We start from the raw sequence: 19,941 nt of genomic DNA, 5'->3' as shown, positions 1-19,941 counted from the left end.
TCGCTCAATGGGCACACAATGCCCGACTTCCAGTTGACTAAGCTTTTGACGTTTGAACACCGCTAATTGCTCAATTTTCAAACATCGTTACTTAAAAGCTCGGAAATGAAACAAGAGAGGCAGCTGAGGCTTAGAATGTAACTTCAGACCTTTTTCTAACGAAATGCTTATTTGGCTTACGAAGCAGCAAAGCAATGTCACTATTTCCTCGACTTTTAGCTACGAAAAGGAGCTTAAATTACTTTTTCACACAGTGAGAAAGCAAAAGCTGATTGCAGTACCTTTCTAAATGCATCAAAATTTGTGTGGGTGTGTGTGTGAGTATACGCAAGTACGTAATGCTTATTAAACTGTTATCTAATAGAGAAGAAACGCAACTGGGGGACAAACACATGCCAAACAAAGGCTAAATACACTCAGAGGTCAGCCGATAATGGCTTAGAACGCTTGTCTTCGTATAAGATCTAAAGAAACAGTATGTTTGTAGGTTTGTTGCATGATTGAAAAAAATGCGTGTCGCTCGTAAGTGCATTACATCATCTCGTCATCATCATTTACCTCATATTGTCAGTGGGTATTATGCGGAGTTGCATCAATGCGGCAGTTACTTTCTACATTTCCAATGCGACGTTGCACACACGCACACACACATGCTGGCGTACCTACGCACATGTGAAATACCTCTTTAACGCTTGCAAAGCATGACTGCAGTCATTCTTCTTCATCAAAGTCACAATGGAGCGCCAAAGCGAGCAGAAGCAAAAAAAAAAAAAAAAAAAAATAGGCGAGCGGTGCTTTGAGAAGCACCAGAAGAGTGAGTGTATTGACTTTATTGATGGAAATTCTTTTGTGTCTTACTTACTTACTTACATGCACACATACCAACACACATGCATATGCTTATGTCGCTTTTTTATTCCCAAACCAAAGCAACTGTCATCTTAGCTTTGTTTTCTACAAACTCATTCCTGCACAAGTACCTTCATGCTCACACAGACACACACACGCGCGCGCGCGTAAATATGTGTGTGTAAAAAGCGTGCATTACTTGACTTGCGTATTTGTTTTTTCATACTTCATTGCTTGGCGCGCAGCCAAAGTACCCGCGCACTCACATACAGTTACATAAGCACGCATACACAAACACACATGCATAAAAACAGCTTTATGTTAGCATGTTAGTGTAAGTGAAGTCGTATGTGTGTAACTTTACCTACTGCAACGTCGTTTGTAGGCAATTCGCCGCCCATCATAAGAGCCCCTCTTTGCTTATGAAAAAAATGCGGCAAAGTGCTGCTCATCACCTGAATGCGTTTTGCGTACTTCTAAGTGCCACACACACGCACACACACATACACTCAGCTCAAATATCTTGACATAAGTGCATATTTGTATGAAGACACGACCGCGCCGCACATAAGCGCTTGCCACATTCGCCAGCTTAGCTTAGTTGGGGCTTCAGCTGCAGTCACTTCAATAAGTTTTGCTGCCTCGCTGCCAAGTATTTGTTATTTGAAGCCGCAACTATTGACAATATTACTCATAAATGCGCCGCGCATGCAGCCCCTCACACTCTTCCTTTTTTGCGCATAATTATATACGTACATATTTAGATGATCGTTTAAACTTTAACATTGGCTACCCAGTAGGAAAAATTTCAACCAGTGAATGAGTTAGTCAAATTATAAATTTCTGGGAATTTACGGCTTTCAATGAAATTTTCGAAAGACCATAAAATTTTACCATTTTTCCAGAATTAATTGCTAAATAAAAAGTGTTATGTTATTGTTTTGATTTCTTGACTTGACTTAAAATACATGCAGCAGTTCTACACAATAATCTTTCTACTAGACTAAACAAAGTTCTAACTTCAAATTTAGTATACAACTTAAATTTCCAACTGATTTCCTACTGGGCATTTTGAAAGATGCCTTATATGAAACATGCCTCGTAAATACAACTTCATTTAGTCATTTCCACATACCTAAATGGTTGCCTTCTCTTTGCGTATGCTTTTTTATGTATATGTACGTGTATGGCCCACCTGTGCGGCCCTTCAACACAACAACCGGCAGCTTGTTTTGTATTCCAACTGCGCTGTTGTTGCATGCAAACAGTTATGCAAATTTTGAATAAATTCTCAAATACCGACAGTTCTACAGATTGATTGGAGACACCTTTTATTTATGAGTAGTTGAAAATATTTCTTTTTCATATACATACATACATATGAGTATATTAAAGACTACTGGCCTAGTCTGTTCACCAACAGCTGGCATTATTCGTAGAATATTTTTGAAGGACAACTACGCTGATTGAGGTGCAGTAAAATATAGTTGGGAGCTATAGAATGCATTAGAGATTTTCGAAAAAGGAGAGCTACCGCGGTGCAAGATATGGAAATATATATGCATATGATCCTTTGACACTACTTGAAAATAGTTTAAAAAACACCCAGGCAGATTGTCCACTTGGCACAGTGGCTGTCTTCGATTCGTCAAGCGTGATGCACGAATTTAACTCGATTACTTTGTCGTTGTTTTTACACGTAAAGAGCACAAGCGAGCAGAGAAATGGCGAATCGAAGACAGCTTGTTACTTGCGCTTTAAATCACGCATACACGCTTTGTCGCTTTTAATTATGGGGTTTTCTTTTCAAGTTATGGAGTGCATATGTATGTGTTTATGTACACACATGCAAGAAAAAGGTAGGAAGTTTCAGGTAAATAAATATTTTTGTTGTAAATATTTGATAGCATTCTATCAAATATTGATGGATTGGTTAATCAACAGTGCTACCGTATTGAAATGAAATTAGGAAAAAACAACAAAGCAGAAACCAAGAAGAAACCTCTAACATGACTACATATTTATGTACAAATTTCTACAGTACATATGTATGTAAATGTAAGAACGATATGATAGGAAGAGAGTACCATATACATATGTAGATTTTCAGCTAAAAATTGACATAAGACTTCTTTATTATAAAAGGGCCAAGAAATCTTTATTTCTACAAACATAAGGCCCAGCCGAAGCTTTTTTTCACAGTTTCAACATATATCGCTTTGAAAATATGTAATTAAAAGGTTAATTAAAAATTAGTAAATTTTTTTCACGTCCAATTAGATAATTTTGTCAATTATATGTTCTTCAGAAAAGCTGGGTGGCTAATCAATGGGTACAGATATCTAAAAAAAAATATAAATAAAAATAAAATAACTATGAGGTGTTGCGCACACAAGACGATTGAGCGTTATTGTGAACAGCAAAGCTTACGAAAACACCAACAGGGTTAAAAATATTAACAGAAAAGCAACAAAGCGAAAATGTGAGTAAATATAAAGTGACTACCTCCAGTAAACAACTATGGCCCTTTTACTTCGAGGTTGGCCACACACGCGCACAACTGCTACTGAAACAAAAAACACCATAAATAAATAAAACAAAAAGAAAAAAATAAATAAAACAAAAAGAAAATAATAATAAAACAAAAATAAAAATGTTCATAACCACCAAACCTTTAAACAGCCATACAACAACAACAGCGCGCAGTGTCTCATCAACACACCTCCGCTACCCACATTGGAGATTCATAACCTCACCTGCAACAAATAGACACAATGTCACATCAATGGACTGCCACATACAACAACAACACCAATATACACATTTACTCAACAGCCGCGCAGATATCGATTAATTTGCTTTACACCTCGTTGATTTTCATTGACTTTGATCTATTCTGGTGTGTGCGAGGCGTAGTCACCACTGCCACACAAACACACATGCACATGCTGCTAGCACACCCGCTTGTTATCGTGGTAGGTGCATATGTGTCGCTGATAGCCTTTAAAATTTAAACTTGGCCATCAGCTGACCTTCCATTTCGCTGGCTACCTCAAATGCTAAAAAGATGCTTTTGCGCCTCGGCGGTTGTTGTTGTTGCTTTTTTGCTGCATTTTTGCTTAAATGACGCCGTTGAATTGAGGAACTGTTTGAGCAGTGTTTAAGCCCCTGCGTGTGTGTGTGCTGTGGAGAGTGGTGGAATTTAAAGCGCATGTTTTGCTACGCGCCTAAAGGTATGCTATAAATTCAAATTTCATGTGGCAAGCAACATTTCCGTTTTGCGCAGCTTGCTGCATGGGTAAAAACGATGGCGCAGGAATTCCATTGCTATTTGCTTGTTTCTAAATACATATATATGCGTACAGAATAATTTCGTGAACGAATGAATTAAATTAAATATTAACTATATGCATTCAAATGCACTTTCTAAAATTTTAACAATTCTTGCCCAATTAATATGTAATTGCATTTGTAAAGCAAATTTTATACACACACATAGACCCGTTTATAAAAATATAAACTAGTTATACTCCTCAGCTCGGGTAACCTCTACTTCATTATGTGATTTTGAATTTTTGTATATTCCTTTACGTCGAAAAAAAAATATTTAAGGGCAAAATGTGGCAAATAATCATTTCAAGAAAAAAAAAACGTTGTCTTTGGTTACACCCCAACTATCATATTCTTCAGAAATAAAAAATGTTTCCACAGAGGAACCTGACTTTGATCGGTCAGTTTGTATGGCAGCTATATGCTATAGTTTTCCGATCTGAATAATTTCATTGGAGATTGTACCGTTGCCTTAAACAATAATCCGTGCCAAATTTCATGAAGATATCTCGTTAAATAAAAAAAAATTCCTTACAAGGACTTCATTTTGATCGTTCAGTTTATATGGCAGTTATAAGTTATAGCTGTTCGATATCGGTGGTTCCGACAAATAAGCAGCTCCTTGAGGGGAGAAAGACGTGTGCAACATTTCATATCGATATCTAAAAACCTAAGGGAGTAGTTCGCGTATATACTTAAATGCAGACAGACGTACATGGCTAAAACAACTCAGCTCATCATGCTAATATTTTATATAAGTATATTTTTTATACGTTACGTTGCCACGGACGTTGTTGGATTTCATAGCGTGATGCTAAAGTATCATTTACATCATAGTTAACGTAGTTGGCTTCGTTGAATACCTGACTGCCGGCAGAATATTAAAAGTGTACTTTTTTTGGCGCTTTCAATACCCTTAAATTTATTGAGAAGATTATCAGCTCAGTTATTCGGAAGAGCGCTTATGTTAGGTCTTTAAGGTTTCTCCTGTGGCGAAATAGTCGAAGCTGTATACTATATATATTGTGGCGATTTTGAGCGTAATTATTTTGTAAGTCAAAAAATCGGAATAAGCTAAAAAGTTTCCAAATCAATTATTCTAAAAATATTTTACTCCAAAATTAAGCATCATAACAAGTTCCATTTGTAAAAAACAAACATGTTGTCACTGCTGATATTTAAAGTTTATTACAATAACAAGACTGATATCGACGCACACAGCAAAAAAAAAATGCTGGTACAACGCGATTCGGCGCACATAAATCTAACAAATTTACGACAGCAACAACAGCAATAACATCGACAGCATTTAAACGCAGAAACATAAGTACCAAAATAAATTCTACTTCAAATGATTTTCACACGCTTTTTGCCAACGTCAATGCAAGCTAGAACCGAAAAGAGCGCCGATAAGAGCAGAGCGCAATTGAGAGTGTCTCAAGTAGGCGTTTGCGCCGCCCTGTCGGCTCTACAACTGTCAAGTGGCTCAAGTGTCAGAAAGCGCGCATGCAACGAACTCCAAACCGAAGCAAGGCGAAGATCTAAAAATTTTAACGAAAAGTAAATCAAAACAAAATTTTAGCAAAATTGTGGCAAAAACCACTAAATTAAATGCGAAAATACCAGAACACTTCGCTCTAAACACAACTATGCAAGGCATGGTTTGCATGCCATTCTAGGCGAGTAGAGACTTATGCACATCTAACGTCGCAGAAGGTTGCAACACAGCAACGCAGAGGCCTTGCAAGTTGCAACAGGTGGCAGCCTACAACCGAATAATGGACAGCTTAGTGACGTTGCAGAATTTAAATTGGTCAACACTCGGAGTGTGGCGCATCGGTTTAATTAAATGGCAAATAAACCGTCAACAACAACACGCTCAAAATCAGATCGCTTGCAACAGCAAATACACACATGGCATTTCAAGCATGCGTAACATTCAGACAAACCACAAACACACGTTGCACGCCACCAACACACTGATAGTGCCCTCACCACAACAATGTGGCATTGTTGCAAAATGGTGAGAGGCGTAAATTTAATGTTTGCACACGCAAGGAAGACCGATAAACCCCTAAAAATCGAACGAAATAGACGTCGGGCTGTTTTGTGCTACGGCTAATTGGCCGCAAATAAATACGACGTTGCAAAACTTATTTGTGTATATGTGTGCACACGCTTAATTGGCTGACATCTTAGATGAACCGAATTTGGTAAGAGCGTGTGCCTTTATTAGGCTGCAGTGACGCCCAAAAATGCTGCACGCCGCTAACGACATTGCAACGCAGCCCAAAACACTCACACACATATACAACACACAGACAAGTGCTGATGTTTATCTCGCCCCGATTTTTGAGACCAATGAATGGTTCAGAACAGCTGATGACAAATAACCTAGTTGTTGTTGGTATTCCTGATGTTGTCGAAGCTTTTGCTGCTGCGCGGTGAGGCATGCATGCGTCTTTCCTATTATAAACTTAATTAGCAGCTTTGGAGAGTCCGCAGCGCTTGCAGACTTTGCATTTACACTCTTTCTGCTCATTTTGCTACATTTGTTGTTTTTTGTTGGCAGTGAGCGGGGAGCGGTGAGCGGTGGAAAGTGTTCGCCAGCTATTGTTGTTGGTCACCTTTAACGTAAACATGTCGTCAATTAATAGAGGCTCCGCTAATGACCACTCGATTATAAGTATTATTGTTGTTTTTATTGCATTTATGCATTTGTTGCTAAGCGTGTTTTGTTCTGCCAACGTTCGCCATTTATATTGTTGGCAGCTTGCAACAGATGCACTTAAGCATTTTTAGTAAGTAGCTATTTAAACTCAAGCACCTGTGCTGGAAGTGAAGCAAACCAAGTGAAAATTATATAAAACTACAAATTACAAAATTTTCAGTTGAAACAAATTGCAACGAATAACTTTTGCAGAACTTTGATAAGGCCAATGATCCTTTGTTTACATTTGCCAAGCACAACAGGCCAAGAGAAATGAACTTCGGTGAGGTCAATGACCCTTTTATTTACGTTTAGCGAGGTCAGCAACCTACCAAAGGTCAATGATTTTAGGTTTGGTCATTCGTTTAGCTTGGTGAAATCAATGACCCTCTTGTGTACGTTTAGCGAGGTCAGCAACCCTACCAAAGGTCAATGATCTTAGGACATGTAAATGTCCCCTTGGTTTAGCTATAGCGGAGACAACAACCATTAGTGTGGACAAAGAGCCTTAAGGTTTCTGACTTTGCTAGGGGTGTACAAAAGTGGAGGTAGAAGAGGTGAAGGCATATGTAGGCTATGGCAATTATTGACCCAATTTGATCTATTTTCGGCATCAGAACACATTATGCTTAAATTTTGCTATATAAACTTCATGAAGATACTTTACAGATTGATTTCGACCATTTTAGACATGAGACAGCACACATCGGAGTCAAATTTTTGTGCCGTTAACTTCATGAGAATAAGAATATATAATTTTTTTTTGCTTTTGAGCAACAAAACGCCACACACACACTGTGCGGCCAGTCTTGGTGTCTTTGTACAGCCGTGAGCACTTGTACTTTCCAAAGAAACATAGCGAAAATGATATAATCAGCAACAACACCAACAACAAATACGAATACAAAGTGGCAACACTAGTTTACTGTCAGTCGCATCGTAAAATCATAATTGAAAAATGTTGCAGCCACAATAAAGTTGCGAATGTGTCAACAGCTTCATAGAGTGCGGCCTGGTCAAGCAACAACACCACCAGTGAAAAAACAATAACGGCGACAACTATCACGCGTTACAATTCGACCGAGTTATTCAATGTTTTTATAGGTCTTTGTTATTTTAGTCAACTTTTTCATATTTTTTTCTGCTTTAAGCAGCATGTTGTACGCACGCACCGCACGACTTACAGACTCGCCGCTCGCGCGCATTTTGATAAACATGCATTTGCCACAGCTCCGGCTGCAGCGCTGAAGGTTTGCGTTAGCCATTCTTCAATTCTTGTCATTCAGCTGCAACGACATTTCATGGCAGCATTCAGCGCGCTTGCCACCGCTTGCTATGATTTTGAAATGTCGCACACTTCGCGCTTTTTATCGCCCGAGTTTCCGTTGGCTCAGCGCGCTAAGGCGGCTGTGGCACCTGTTGCCAAGCGGCCATCCATTAAATTCGCATTCACGTTTGCCTTCGATTTTTGCTGCTACTGCCAGCTTTGCTGTGGCTGGCTGGAACTAGTGCACACTAAATAAGGTGTAAGCTGCACGCTCGCCATTTTATGCGGCTGTTCATTGAATTCATGAAATCACTTATTTGTGACCGGAGCGAACGTCAAAAGCCTGAAGGCAAAACGAAGTACCAGCATAGTTAATAGCTAAACACAAATATTGCACAATAATCAGCACGATGATGTGTTGCATGCCGCCAGCGGCAACATTACACCGCCTAGTGGGGTGGATAGCAATTTGACAGCAACCGAAGTAAGCTCACCAGGGGAGCCGCTGTAAAGCCTTCTCAAGCCGTCGGCTATTTTTGGTTCTGCATTTTTTGGGGCGATAGTTGCTCCACAACACCTAAGTCAGTCGCATAAACGTCATTATTTCCTTTCGCGCTTTTTGATTAAAATAATTGGCCACACTGAATTGAGAAACTAGTTATGTAAAGTTCTCAAAAATGGCGGTGAAATCTACAAGGAAATTAGTTAATTGCATAGACGCTTTGACACCCGAGTGTGCATAAGACACTTGTTGCTGACATAGAAGCGCTTAAATAAATGTAAATTACGAAATTTGGTATAATTTAATTATAGTATTTAATCTTGCTGTAATTTGATAATACCGAATACGAAGCTGTGGAGCGGAAAATATAAGAACAAGTACCGCGACTGACCCAACATTTTGGCCTTGTTTGCCACCATTTACTTGGAGGTGGAAATATTTGACATTTTAGACGGTCTTCGAAGAAATTGGTCAAGTAAAGTTTCTTCACCAAATTCTCAGCTTCTATACAACAGGAGAGAGCGAGTGAGCTTTTGAAGAGATTCGACACTTTTCCTAGTGCGATATTTATACTTATTTCCAATAATCAGAAGTTTAAGACCTCTCAAACCTTTTCTTCATCATTATCAAATTCATGAGAATCCGGCGCATGCTTATTCTATGTTCTATACGATTTTATTTCTTCTCTATCCAACAACAACGCTCATACAAATGCACTCATCACTCATGAGCTTCTAATTAAGTTGTCAACGTAGAATTGTCAATTAAAAAATTAAAGTCAATTGCAAATTACATTAACAAAATTTGATGATAATTACTGTTTTACGCTCGTTTTCCGAATATGTTTGCAATTCGCCATTGCGCTGAACATATTTATGTATGTGCGTATGTATACATATGCACGTAAAAATACAGTATGTTATAGATATATACACATACAGTCATATAAAATTATATACTTTTATATATATATGTAAGGTGTATGTATGTTGACGATCATTTAGTTTTTACTCACATAGTTATTTTCTGAAATCAGTCTTCGCCAAGGTGGCAGGCTTTATTATCTCGTCTAAGTCACCGTTTCGCAGCATCTGGTTTTGAAATTTTCACAATGTTGCACAAATATTTTTAACGCTTTTGGAAAATTGTAATTGCATGAAGCGCTCGAAATGTTGGATAAAATGCGATGTACAAATTTATGCTTGAGAATTGAATGTGGGAACTTCCAAAACACGTTAATTTAGCAGTTTAGGCGGGACCACGATTGGGCTGAATATAAAAAAGTAAAAAATATGTTAGTTGTTGCTTCTTATTTGTTTCAAAAGTTTTATTTATTGTTTATTGGAAGCACCCTGCAGTATATTATGTGTAATATCTGGATTTAGAAAATTTTAAGAGTCACAAAACTGAACTGAAAATCTGGAAATAACCAAAAAGTATTATTTCCGATCAAACATTAACTAGTAAAGGACCTGAAACTCAAATTGATATGTTATATGCATATAATCTGAAAAAAATTATTTTTACTATTATCCCCGTTATAATTTGATGTAGAGCTAACCAATCGGCCTTAAGTATATCATCAAGTAATTTGCTCTAAAATTCCGCAACCAATTTGTAAAGAAACTAGCAAGCCTGAAAATGACAAATTTTTATTAAGTATTCGCAAGTGTATAAAATTTTTTAAACTAGATCTTTTATCAATAATTCCTTAAAAGGCAAAGACATGCTGTAAAAACGAGCTATAAATATTTAATAGCTTATTTGGCCTAGAAAGTGAAAATCTATGAACACATACCATACATATATACGCATATAGAACTGCACATGCTTAAATAATTGTCGGCAAATGAGTCAAACGAGTTTTTCGCCATTAAAATTTACACTAAAATCGAATTTTATATAGATTTAATTGTAATGACTGGATGTGAGCAGTTGTGTGGGGGGCACGCCGGAGTTTAAAGCATATTTTTATCCGAAGTGCTGACGCTTTGCATTAGTTTTCAATATTATTTATGTTTATATATACATAAATATATACTTCTATATGTTATCTAAAGCACCATTTATCATTATATAACATGCACAGCGTGCGCATGAAAACAAGATACACAATTAACGGTAAATCAACGCATAAATATTTCATTAATTTATTACTTATCTAAGCGGCAGTGATTACCAGCAATTACCATCAACAAAAGTTGCACGCAAAAAAAGCCGCGCAACCGCAATCACACGCAATTGACGATTTTCGGTTTCAAGACATTTTTTGGTTTTAAATTTGTGTAACCAGCTCATGAGTTATGGCTGTAGCGATGGCTGAGCAGGGTGTCATAAATGCACATATATATATATATTTTTAAATACATTAAATAACTCTGGCAACAGTGGCAGTTGAGTTGTCATACAAATTCATTAAAACTCTTTCAGCCACCCCAAAACACAACAACAATAGGCACGCAAGCAGCGGCAAACCACTAGTCATGACGCCAACCCGGCTGCCGGGCCGCATTATATAAAAAAAGAGAGAAAAGTCTCAACACCTACCCGCACATGTACGCCATACAGGCATATGCGAACGTTGCCACGCACGGAGTCTGGGAGTGGTCAACGAGGCACTTGCTGTTCCCACGGGAGACCATTGTACAATTTTTTTTACAGATTTTCAACATTATTAAATATCTTTAATATATTTTCATATAATATAAATTCATTGTTTAACCCAAAATTCTTTTACTAACTAATTCTCATTGCGTTGCAATATTTGAATGCCCATTTTTGTATGAAACATGATTTAGGAATTTTTGAAATTTTCTGCGCTGCACTTTTCGTAACGACTGTTGCATCTCAATTCAACTCAATTCAATTCAAGTTAACTAAATTCATACAATTCGTTTCGAATGCCACTTATTTTGTATCAAATTAATTGTGTATTTTTTATGCAAACTCCTAAAAGCGTCGACACGCCCAAATTCGGTTGCACCCGTCGCTGAAATTCTTTCAGTTTTCAGTGCGTGTTGCAATTTTTAACTACTTCGTATAACCGAAAATTGTTTGTCCAAACATTTGGTGTATTTTTTTAATTGTGTACTCCCAGGCAACAGACTCATTCTATGGCGTCACGCATTTTTCGCTACGCTTTTGTGCACTCAGAGAAATTGCCTTTTACATGAACAGTATTAATCCAGCAAAAGTAAGAGATTCGCAGTTAGTTTTCTGACCACTTATTATTATTAAAGAAATGCTTTAAAGTACACTTAAAAGTACAGCGTAAGTCAGAGCCCGCATGCTTATCCTCATTTCATTAAATACATTTTATGAAAGCTATTTAACGATCAGTACCGAACACTGATCGTTCATTTCACTAACCCACGCATAATGAAGTTTCGGAAGATCTAAGACCTAAATTTCCGAAAGACCCTTTTTTTATTGTCTTATCCGTTTGTTTCACTCTATGAGATATCAAAGTATGAAAAACAACTCAGTAAAGTGTGATTGTCATGCCTTAAATTCTTAAAAATTGCGTGATTACATAATGTACGGCAGCATCCGAATGTAAAATTTCCTTACATGTACTTTTTTTTCTTTTTTTTCCATGCCCAATTTTCAGTTAATTTTTGCGTACATGACTATTTTACAAATAAGGAAGCGCACTGAATTCATAATTTTCAAGTAAATTATCTTAATAACAGTGAGCATAACTGTGGCTATAAATGGTAACTGTAAGAAGCCGTGCATTGTTCGGATGCTATTTTGGTAAAATCTGGGGCAGTGCAATTATACGGAATTTAAAATTAAGGCAACTACGCCCCATAAGTACCAGTAACAAGTATTTCAGTTGCCTTAAACGTTTTCAGGGAGTATTATTGTAGGAGTAAAAAGGGAGTACTATAGAGCTTTCAATTTTCGGCTTTTACTTGTATTACTTCAGCCGCGTCAGCTCCCAGTGTCCACCCCAGTTTATGCCAGCAAACAAAAAAATAATTGAGTTTCGCTGTCATCGGTCGTTGCAACGAAAATCTTAATTCAATTCATTCGCTCATTTTTCACAAACTTGCCGCTAATGCTTTGTGCGCATTCATAGCCAGCCGCGTTGACGGCAGATCATAGGCGATTGCGTGCTGCTACAATTCCCGTTGCAATTGGCGCTTGCACGCATTGCTAAGTGGTCAGAATAGCAACAACAATCACTGAGTAATGCAAACATCTCAAGCAGCAGCTATTGCGCTGCACCGCGCAGCATAAGAATCGTCTACACCGCCACATCTTTCCGAAGCGAGCCGTTAAAATTCGGGCTTCACGTCTTTCGTGTGCCGCATAAAAGCTTCGAGCGCGGAAAAATCGATTGCAATCTCTTTGCTTTTGGGTGATTGTGCGTTTTTGCTCTCTTATTTTAATGTTTTTCATTTTTGTTTTACTTATGTACATTCAATTCGGTTCGCACAAGAATGCACATTTTGCTATGTTTTTGCGCTCTTCGATATAATTTTTCTAATTTACGATTGAACGCGTTGAACTATAAAAGTAACTGCTTGTCAGCTTAAAAATCACAGTTGACTTCTCTACCAACCGAGCGACTAACAAGCAAATCGTGAGCGTGCGTTCAATAAACGTGTGAAAGAGTTCGCAAATAAATCACTTTAATCCTCCGTGACACCTTCATATCCAGACATGAAATATCTGGTGAGGATAACGTGTGTTCGAGTACAAAATTTGTTACCATAAGTGCTTGTGTTTCTACCGCTACTATGTTTCTAATTACCTTTTTTAACGTGTCCTTTCCGTTATGTCGCACTAGATCGTACTTAGCTTGATCGCAGCCGCCACCGCTGCCCCTGGATTATTGGGCTTGGGTCATGGATCGTATGCAGCGCCAGCGCTGAGTTTAGGTCATGCACCAGCTTATAGTTACGCCGCTCCAGCTCTTAGTTATGCTCAACCCGCCCCAGCTATCAGTTACGCCGCTCCAGCTGTTAGTTACGCAGCGCCAGCCATCAGCCTTGCTCCAGCGCCCGTTGTCAAGGCTTACTCCGCACCTGCTGTAGTAGCCGCACCGACCATCGTGAAAGCAGCTCCAGCCGCCACCAGCTACTCCACTTTCAGTCAGGTAAGTTGACGAGAGAGAGTTAATCCCAATAACCTTGCAATGCAACGACGGTAATCGGTAACTGTACTCTGCAGTTAGGTAACTCAAAAGTAAAAATTATTTCATTTCGGTTTCAAATATTTGTCTAGTGGAAATGATTTAGAATCGCACAAAAAAAATTAAATTCTCCAACTGAAAAAAGTAATAAAGTAAAAAATGAAAATTCTGTTACAGCGGTACTTTGGTTTTAAAATAATCCAATTTCTATTAGGCGGCTTTTTAAAAATGCAAATAATTGCTATACCGAATAAAAAAAATTGAGATTAGAAACTATAAATATTTTAAAAGAGGACTAGTTATCTAACAAAATCGATTAAAATAACAGTTCATGTATAATTAAACATTACATTGAAATCTTCTTTAATCGCATCAGGTCATTCAACATGCTGCGCCAGCCGTCGTTAAGGTCGCCGCCCCCGCACCAGTTGCCGTAGCGGCTCCTGCCATTTCTTACGCTGCACCTGCTCCGGCCATCTCGTACGCCGCAGCCGCGCCAGCCATTTCGTACGCCGCACCCGCCCCAGCCATCTCGTACGCCGCACCCGCCATTAAATACGCCGCACCCGCGATCTCCTACGCTGCAGCCGCCCCAGCTATCTCGTATGCCGCAGCCGCGCCAGCCATTTCGTACGCCGCACCTGCCATAAAATACGCCGCCCCCGCGATCTCCTACGCTGCAGCTGCCCCATCCATTGTGAAGTATGCTGCACCAGCCATCAGCTACGGTGGCGGTCTCAGTTATGGCCATGGCTATCATTAAATGAGTTACAACCCACGTACAGCAAAAATGAAAAGTATATAAGATTTAAGCAAGGACACGCACCACAATCACGTGGTATAGTGGAAAAGAAAGATAAATGCAACAAGGATATATGGAATTACGGATTACATGCTTTACATTATAGCGTCAGACGGCCTTTATGCGGTCAGCGCTTTTAAGTATTTGCTCTTTGTTTTTTTTTTTTTTTTGGTAGTCACTAAATGGTTTAATAAGATTTTCTCTGATCTAAAGATCTAAATAATATATTTCCCTTCTCTCAATATGGGAACTCGCCTTACTTTACAATGCATTTGGTAGCTATTGTTGTGATGAATTACAAATGTGTCGACAATAAGAACCAATAACAACAAAAGTGATTCATCAATACAACAATACTTAGTAACAACAACAGCAAGAACAACAAACAACAATAACGACAGCAAGCAGCCGCGCGATATACATATGTAGATAAGAGGAGAGTGGAGTGTAAGAGCGTATGATGAGCGGAAAAAAAATCACCGTTCAACGCCCTCAACAATAATTGTACTCTTCATCATTTTCATTAATCTCTATTTCAAATGTATTAAACTAAATAAATAATTGTTTGAATAAAATATTCATTATGGCAAGCCGAAATTAAGTTCACGATGGCATAGCTTACAAAATATACATGTGTATGTACAACAGCAACAGCAAATTACATCATCGGGTGCTCAAAATGGCGTAACTGAGGAATGTGGTGCAAAATAATACGGAATTTATCTATCAAACGATTAATGAGGATATTATACATACATATACATATATGCATGCATAAATATATTGTATTTATTTCAATGCTTTGTATATATTATTAAAAAAAAAGAAAATAAAAAAATGCTAAGTGAACTTTTTTCGTTAAAAAATATAATTCGTGTGATTTTTATAAAAAAAATGTTAACAAATATTTATAATAATATGTTAAAAGGAGAACTAAACTAAAAATCATAGCTTTCGCCTTTAAGTCTGAGTTTACACACCGAAACGTTTGTTGCTCATTATCGGGAAATTTTCTTTTCGTGTTGCCTATTGCATTCACATGGGCGCGACTCCAGTCGGGCAACTTCCTGGTTTCCTTTTCAAATTATATTCTCAGGTTGTTGTGTGCTTCATTTACAACGCACACAAAAGTATTTTTCATTAGCTAATTTTTATCCTTATGCGTATATTCGTTTACATACACACTTGTATTTACATATTGCATACAAAAATAGTTGAGAAAGCTAAGATTTCGAACATATTGTTAAAATTAATATGAAACCGATTGAAAGAACCTCAAAATGAAAGTGTCCTTCCTTCATCTTTCCTCGCCGCCTCCTCGTCAACAAATTACGAGTTGGGGCAACAAAAGTTTTCGTGTGAGAACGCACTCTAAGTAAAATACATACCAGTATGTTGCTGCGGAAATAGCGTAGTGTCTACAATTATAAACGAATTGCAGTTATTGATCATCCACCGCTATGTGAGTAATCGCACTAAATTGATGGAGGAAAATAAAGGATTTTTGCTTACAAAAATTATAAACAAATATACGAAATGCATTCGTTAATATATACGAAGACTTGAGTACAATAAAGAAGTGTATAAGTGTATATAGATACCCACATCGGCCAAGCGCATACAAAGCAACAACATCAGAGCCGACACATTTAGCAAAGGCATCAACCAGTCAAAAGGTTTCGCCATGGGTGGATAGAGCTGGAGCCGGTTTAGGGGCTCATGTTATATCTTGTGTCGTAAGGGTTTGTATGGCTTGCTTTATTAGCGATCTGCACTATACTTATTTTTCTGAAATGCCATTGACTTAGCACGGTCTCACAGGTAGCGGCATTGTCGTTTTCCAGGGCAGTCGGCTCTTATGTGCGCGACGTAAATGACGTTAAGTCCAATATAACTCCGCAGATAAGTCGTTAATGTGGCCAGTTCCATTTTGTATTAGCGACCAAGTCGCGAATTTTGCGTTAGGATTGGCCATTATAAACTTTTTGGCCGACATTTGACACACCTTTAATTTTTACAATTTAGTTCCCATGACTATTTTTCAAATAAGGTAGCCCACTGAATTATTAATTTTCAAGTAAATTATCTTAATAGCAGTGTGCATGGCGTGCCTATAAAAGGAATCTATTGGAAGCCGTTCAATTTTCGGATGCTATTTGGGAAAAATCTGTGTCAGGGCAATTTTAAAGTAGATAACAACACCCGTTAAGTGCTAGTTACCGGCATTTAATTTGTCTCAAACGATTTTGAGCAGTGGTAATATTGTTGTAAAGGCTATTTACTTATTATTTATTAATGGAGCCATCTTCTACTTACAAATATTCATTTTTTTTCTTCAGACTTATTAGCTTAGTGTACACCAAAGGTCCCCTCAGAAGATAATAAACACAGTTTAATTACGGATTTGCAAATCGAACACAAAAAATCTACAAAAACTCATCTGTCATTGCAAGAAAATCTCAATTTCATTCATTTACTCATTTCCCACATACTTGCCGCCAAACATAGAGTATATGACGCCAGCCGAGCTGACGGCAGACAGCGGACCATAGGAGATCGCATGTTGCTACAATTCCTGCTGCAATTGGCGTTTGCACACATTTCTAAGTGCTCAGAATAGAAACAACAACCACTGAGCAATGCAGACATCTCAAGCAGCAGTAACATCGCTGCACTGCGCAGCATAAGAATCGTCTCCGCCGCCACATCTTGCCAAAACGGGCTACTTGCCGCCGGCCCAAGTTCGAGTTTCACGTCTTTCATTTGTTGTACAAAGCCTCAAGCGCTGCAAAATCTGATTGCAATCGCTCTGCTTTGGGTGGTTGTGCGTTTTTGCGCCCTTACTTGTTTGTTATTTGTTATACTAACGCAACATGTTGCTTAGGGTATACTGGTTGTGTTGGCCTAACGATTTTTTGGAACATCCAAACGTGATAGATATAGACTTGCATATGTACAAGTATATATATATATGATCAAGATGAATTGAATTCCTTATGTCTGCCTCTCCATCCGACCATACGTAAAAGAAAAAACTTGAGAACTTGCCAACCTGAAGTGGAATTGCAGAGGGTACAAACCGAAGCATTGTCACGCCCACAAAATCACGTTAATTTGCAAAATTAATAAATATTGTATCCTAATGAAATTCGGTTGCCTTTATACCGTATATATCGGACAATATGTAAGCTATCTTAACAAAGATAAGTCAATTCTTAAATTAGTCAAGTCCTCTGGTCTAAACTTTATATCCGTAATATAATGAAATTCGATTCTTTGGCTGGATTTTTTCTCTTATACACAATATTTTAATTATCAACTATTTGGGTTGGGTTTAAATTGTAATATCTCACTTGAGCTACTTATGTAAATTTTAATATAAATATCGGGGACACGAAGCAAAATATGGTAATGAAACTAAGTGAGTTCATGACGTACGATATAATATGAATTATACCAAATATGTTTGTAATCCACTCACTATTTTTTCACGGTATAAATGTTGATATGTTGTCACACAACATTTAATTTAGTTTTAATAGAAACTTTTTCCAGCATTTTTCAACAATATTTCCCTGCCTTTTAAACGCGTATATTACTAGTGTACAAAATGTTCGGAACAGCCCGAACTTGGCTGTTCCTTATTTGCTTTTGTTTTACTTGTATGCTATGTTTTTGCGATATCATTTTTCTAATTTACGATCGAACGCGTTGAACTATAAAAGTAACTGCTTGTCAGCTTAAAAATCACAGTTGACTTCTCTACCAACCGAGCGACTAACAAGCAAATCGTGAGCGTGCGTTCAATAAACGTGTGAAAGAGTTCGTAAATAAATCACTTTAATCCTCCGCAACACCTTCATATCCAGACATGAAATATCTGGTGAGGATAAAGTGTGTGTTCGAGTGCAAATTTGTTACCAGAAGTGCTTGAGTTTCTACCGCTACTATGTTCCTAATTATCTTTTTTAACGTGTCCTTTTCGTTGTGTCGCACTAGATCGTACTTAGCTTGATCGCAGCCACCACCGCTGCCCCTGGATTATTGGGTTTGGGTCATGGATCGTATGCAGCGCCAGCGCTGAGTTTAGGTCATGCACCAGCTTATAGTTACGCCGCTCCAGCTCTTAGTTTTGCTCAACCCGCCCCAGCTATCAGTTACGCCGCTCCAGCTGTTAGTTACGCAGCGCCAGCCATCAGCCTTGCTCCAGCGCCCGTTGTCAAGGCTTACTCCGCACCTGCTGTAGTAGCCGCACCGACCATAGTGAAAGCAGCCCCAGCCGCCACCAGCTACTCCACCTTCAGTCAGGTAAGTTGAGAGGAGATAGACACAGAATCCTGAAATCAGTCAGCATTGCAGCAAATAAAAGGAATAAAGTTTTGAGCAGATAGTAAATTCGCCAACAATTTAAAAAAAGAGGTTAAAAAGTATTTTTTGATAGAATTCATTCTTTTATACAATTTCGATTAAAACAACAGTTTTAAGCAAAGTTCTGTTTAAGTTGGAACTAGTAATTACTTTGAAGTCATTTTTAAAACGTAATTTCCATACTTCACTCAGGTCATTCAGCAATCTGCTCCAGCCGTCGTGAAGGTCGCCGCCGCTGCACCAGTTGCCGTAGCGGCTCCTGCCATTTCTTACGCTGCACCCGCTCCGGCCATCTCGTATGCTGCCGCACCGGCGATCTCGTATGCCGCACCTGCGCCAGCCATTTCGTACGCCGCACCCTCCATCTCATACGCCGCCCCCGCTCCAGCCATTTCATACGCCGCAGCCGCCCCATCCATTTCTTATGCTGCAGCTGCCCCAGCCATTTCGTACGCCGCAGCCGCCCCATCCATTTCTTATGCTGCAGCTGCACCAGCCATCTCGTATGCTGCCGCACCGACCATCTCGTACGCCGCATCCGCCCCAACCATTTCGTACGCCGCACCCGCCATAAAATACGCCGCCCCCGCGATCTCCTACGCTGCAGCTGCCCCATCCATTGTGAAGTATGCTGCTCCAGCCATCAGCTACGGTGCCGGTCTCAGTTATGGCCACGGCTATCATTAAATGCGTTACAATCCACGTGCAGCAAAAACGAAATGGAAATAAGCAAAGACACGCATGCGAGAAAAATTCACAATAACGTGGTGTAACGGAAAAAAAATGCAAAATGCATATGTTTTAACAAAAAAACTAATATAAAGGCCACATAAATAGCGTCAAAATGGCGTAACTGAGGAATGCGGTGCAAAATAATACGGAAGTTGTCTATTAAAGGGTTAATGAGAATATTATACATATACATATACATATATATATATATATACATATATGCATAAATATTATATAT

The 19,941-nt window shown here is 38.5% G+C and overlaps 1 protein-coding gene across 1 annotated transcript; it reads left to right on the top strand.

Moving 5' to 3' along the window:
* The first annotated feature begins 13,212 nt into the window (after positions 1-13,212).
* On the top strand, positions 13,213-19,862 carry LOC106626435 (ice-structuring glycoprotein). Its single transcript, XM_036375810.2, has 6 exons — positions 13,213-13,341; positions 13,457-13,765; positions 14,178-14,562; positions 18,473-18,486; positions 18,603-18,911; positions 19,164-19,862. Exons 1-6 carry the CDS (start codon positions 13,330-13,332, stop codon positions 19,656-19,658), a joined length of 1,524 nt encoding a protein of 507 aa, XP_036231703.2. The 5' UTR covers positions 13,213-13,329; the 3' UTR covers positions 19,659-19,862.
* Positions 19,863-19,941: the final 79 nt, after the last annotated feature.

Source organism: Bactrocera oleae, chromosome 4 (assembly GCF_042242935.1).
Source record: "Bactrocera oleae isolate idBacOlea1 chromosome 4, idBacOlea1, whole genome shotgun sequence".
NCBI lineage: Eukaryota > Metazoa > Arthropoda > Insecta > Diptera > Tephritidae > Bactrocera > Bactrocera oleae.
Note: the sequence above shows the minus strand (reverse complement) of the source record. Positions and strands in the feature narration are given on the sequence as shown.

Bases quoted from the DNA above. Each gene is read 5' to 3' on its own strand.
- LOC106626435 (XM_036375810.2), top strand. The intron at 13,766-14,177 runs GTAAGTTGACGA...TAATCGCATCAG, and splicing joins GCTACTCCACTTTCAGTCAG to GTCATTCAACATGCTGCGCC. The intron at 18,912-19,163 runs GTAAGTTGAGAG...TACTTCACTCAG, and splicing joins GCTACTCCACCTTCAGTCAG to GTCATTCAGCAATCTGCTCC.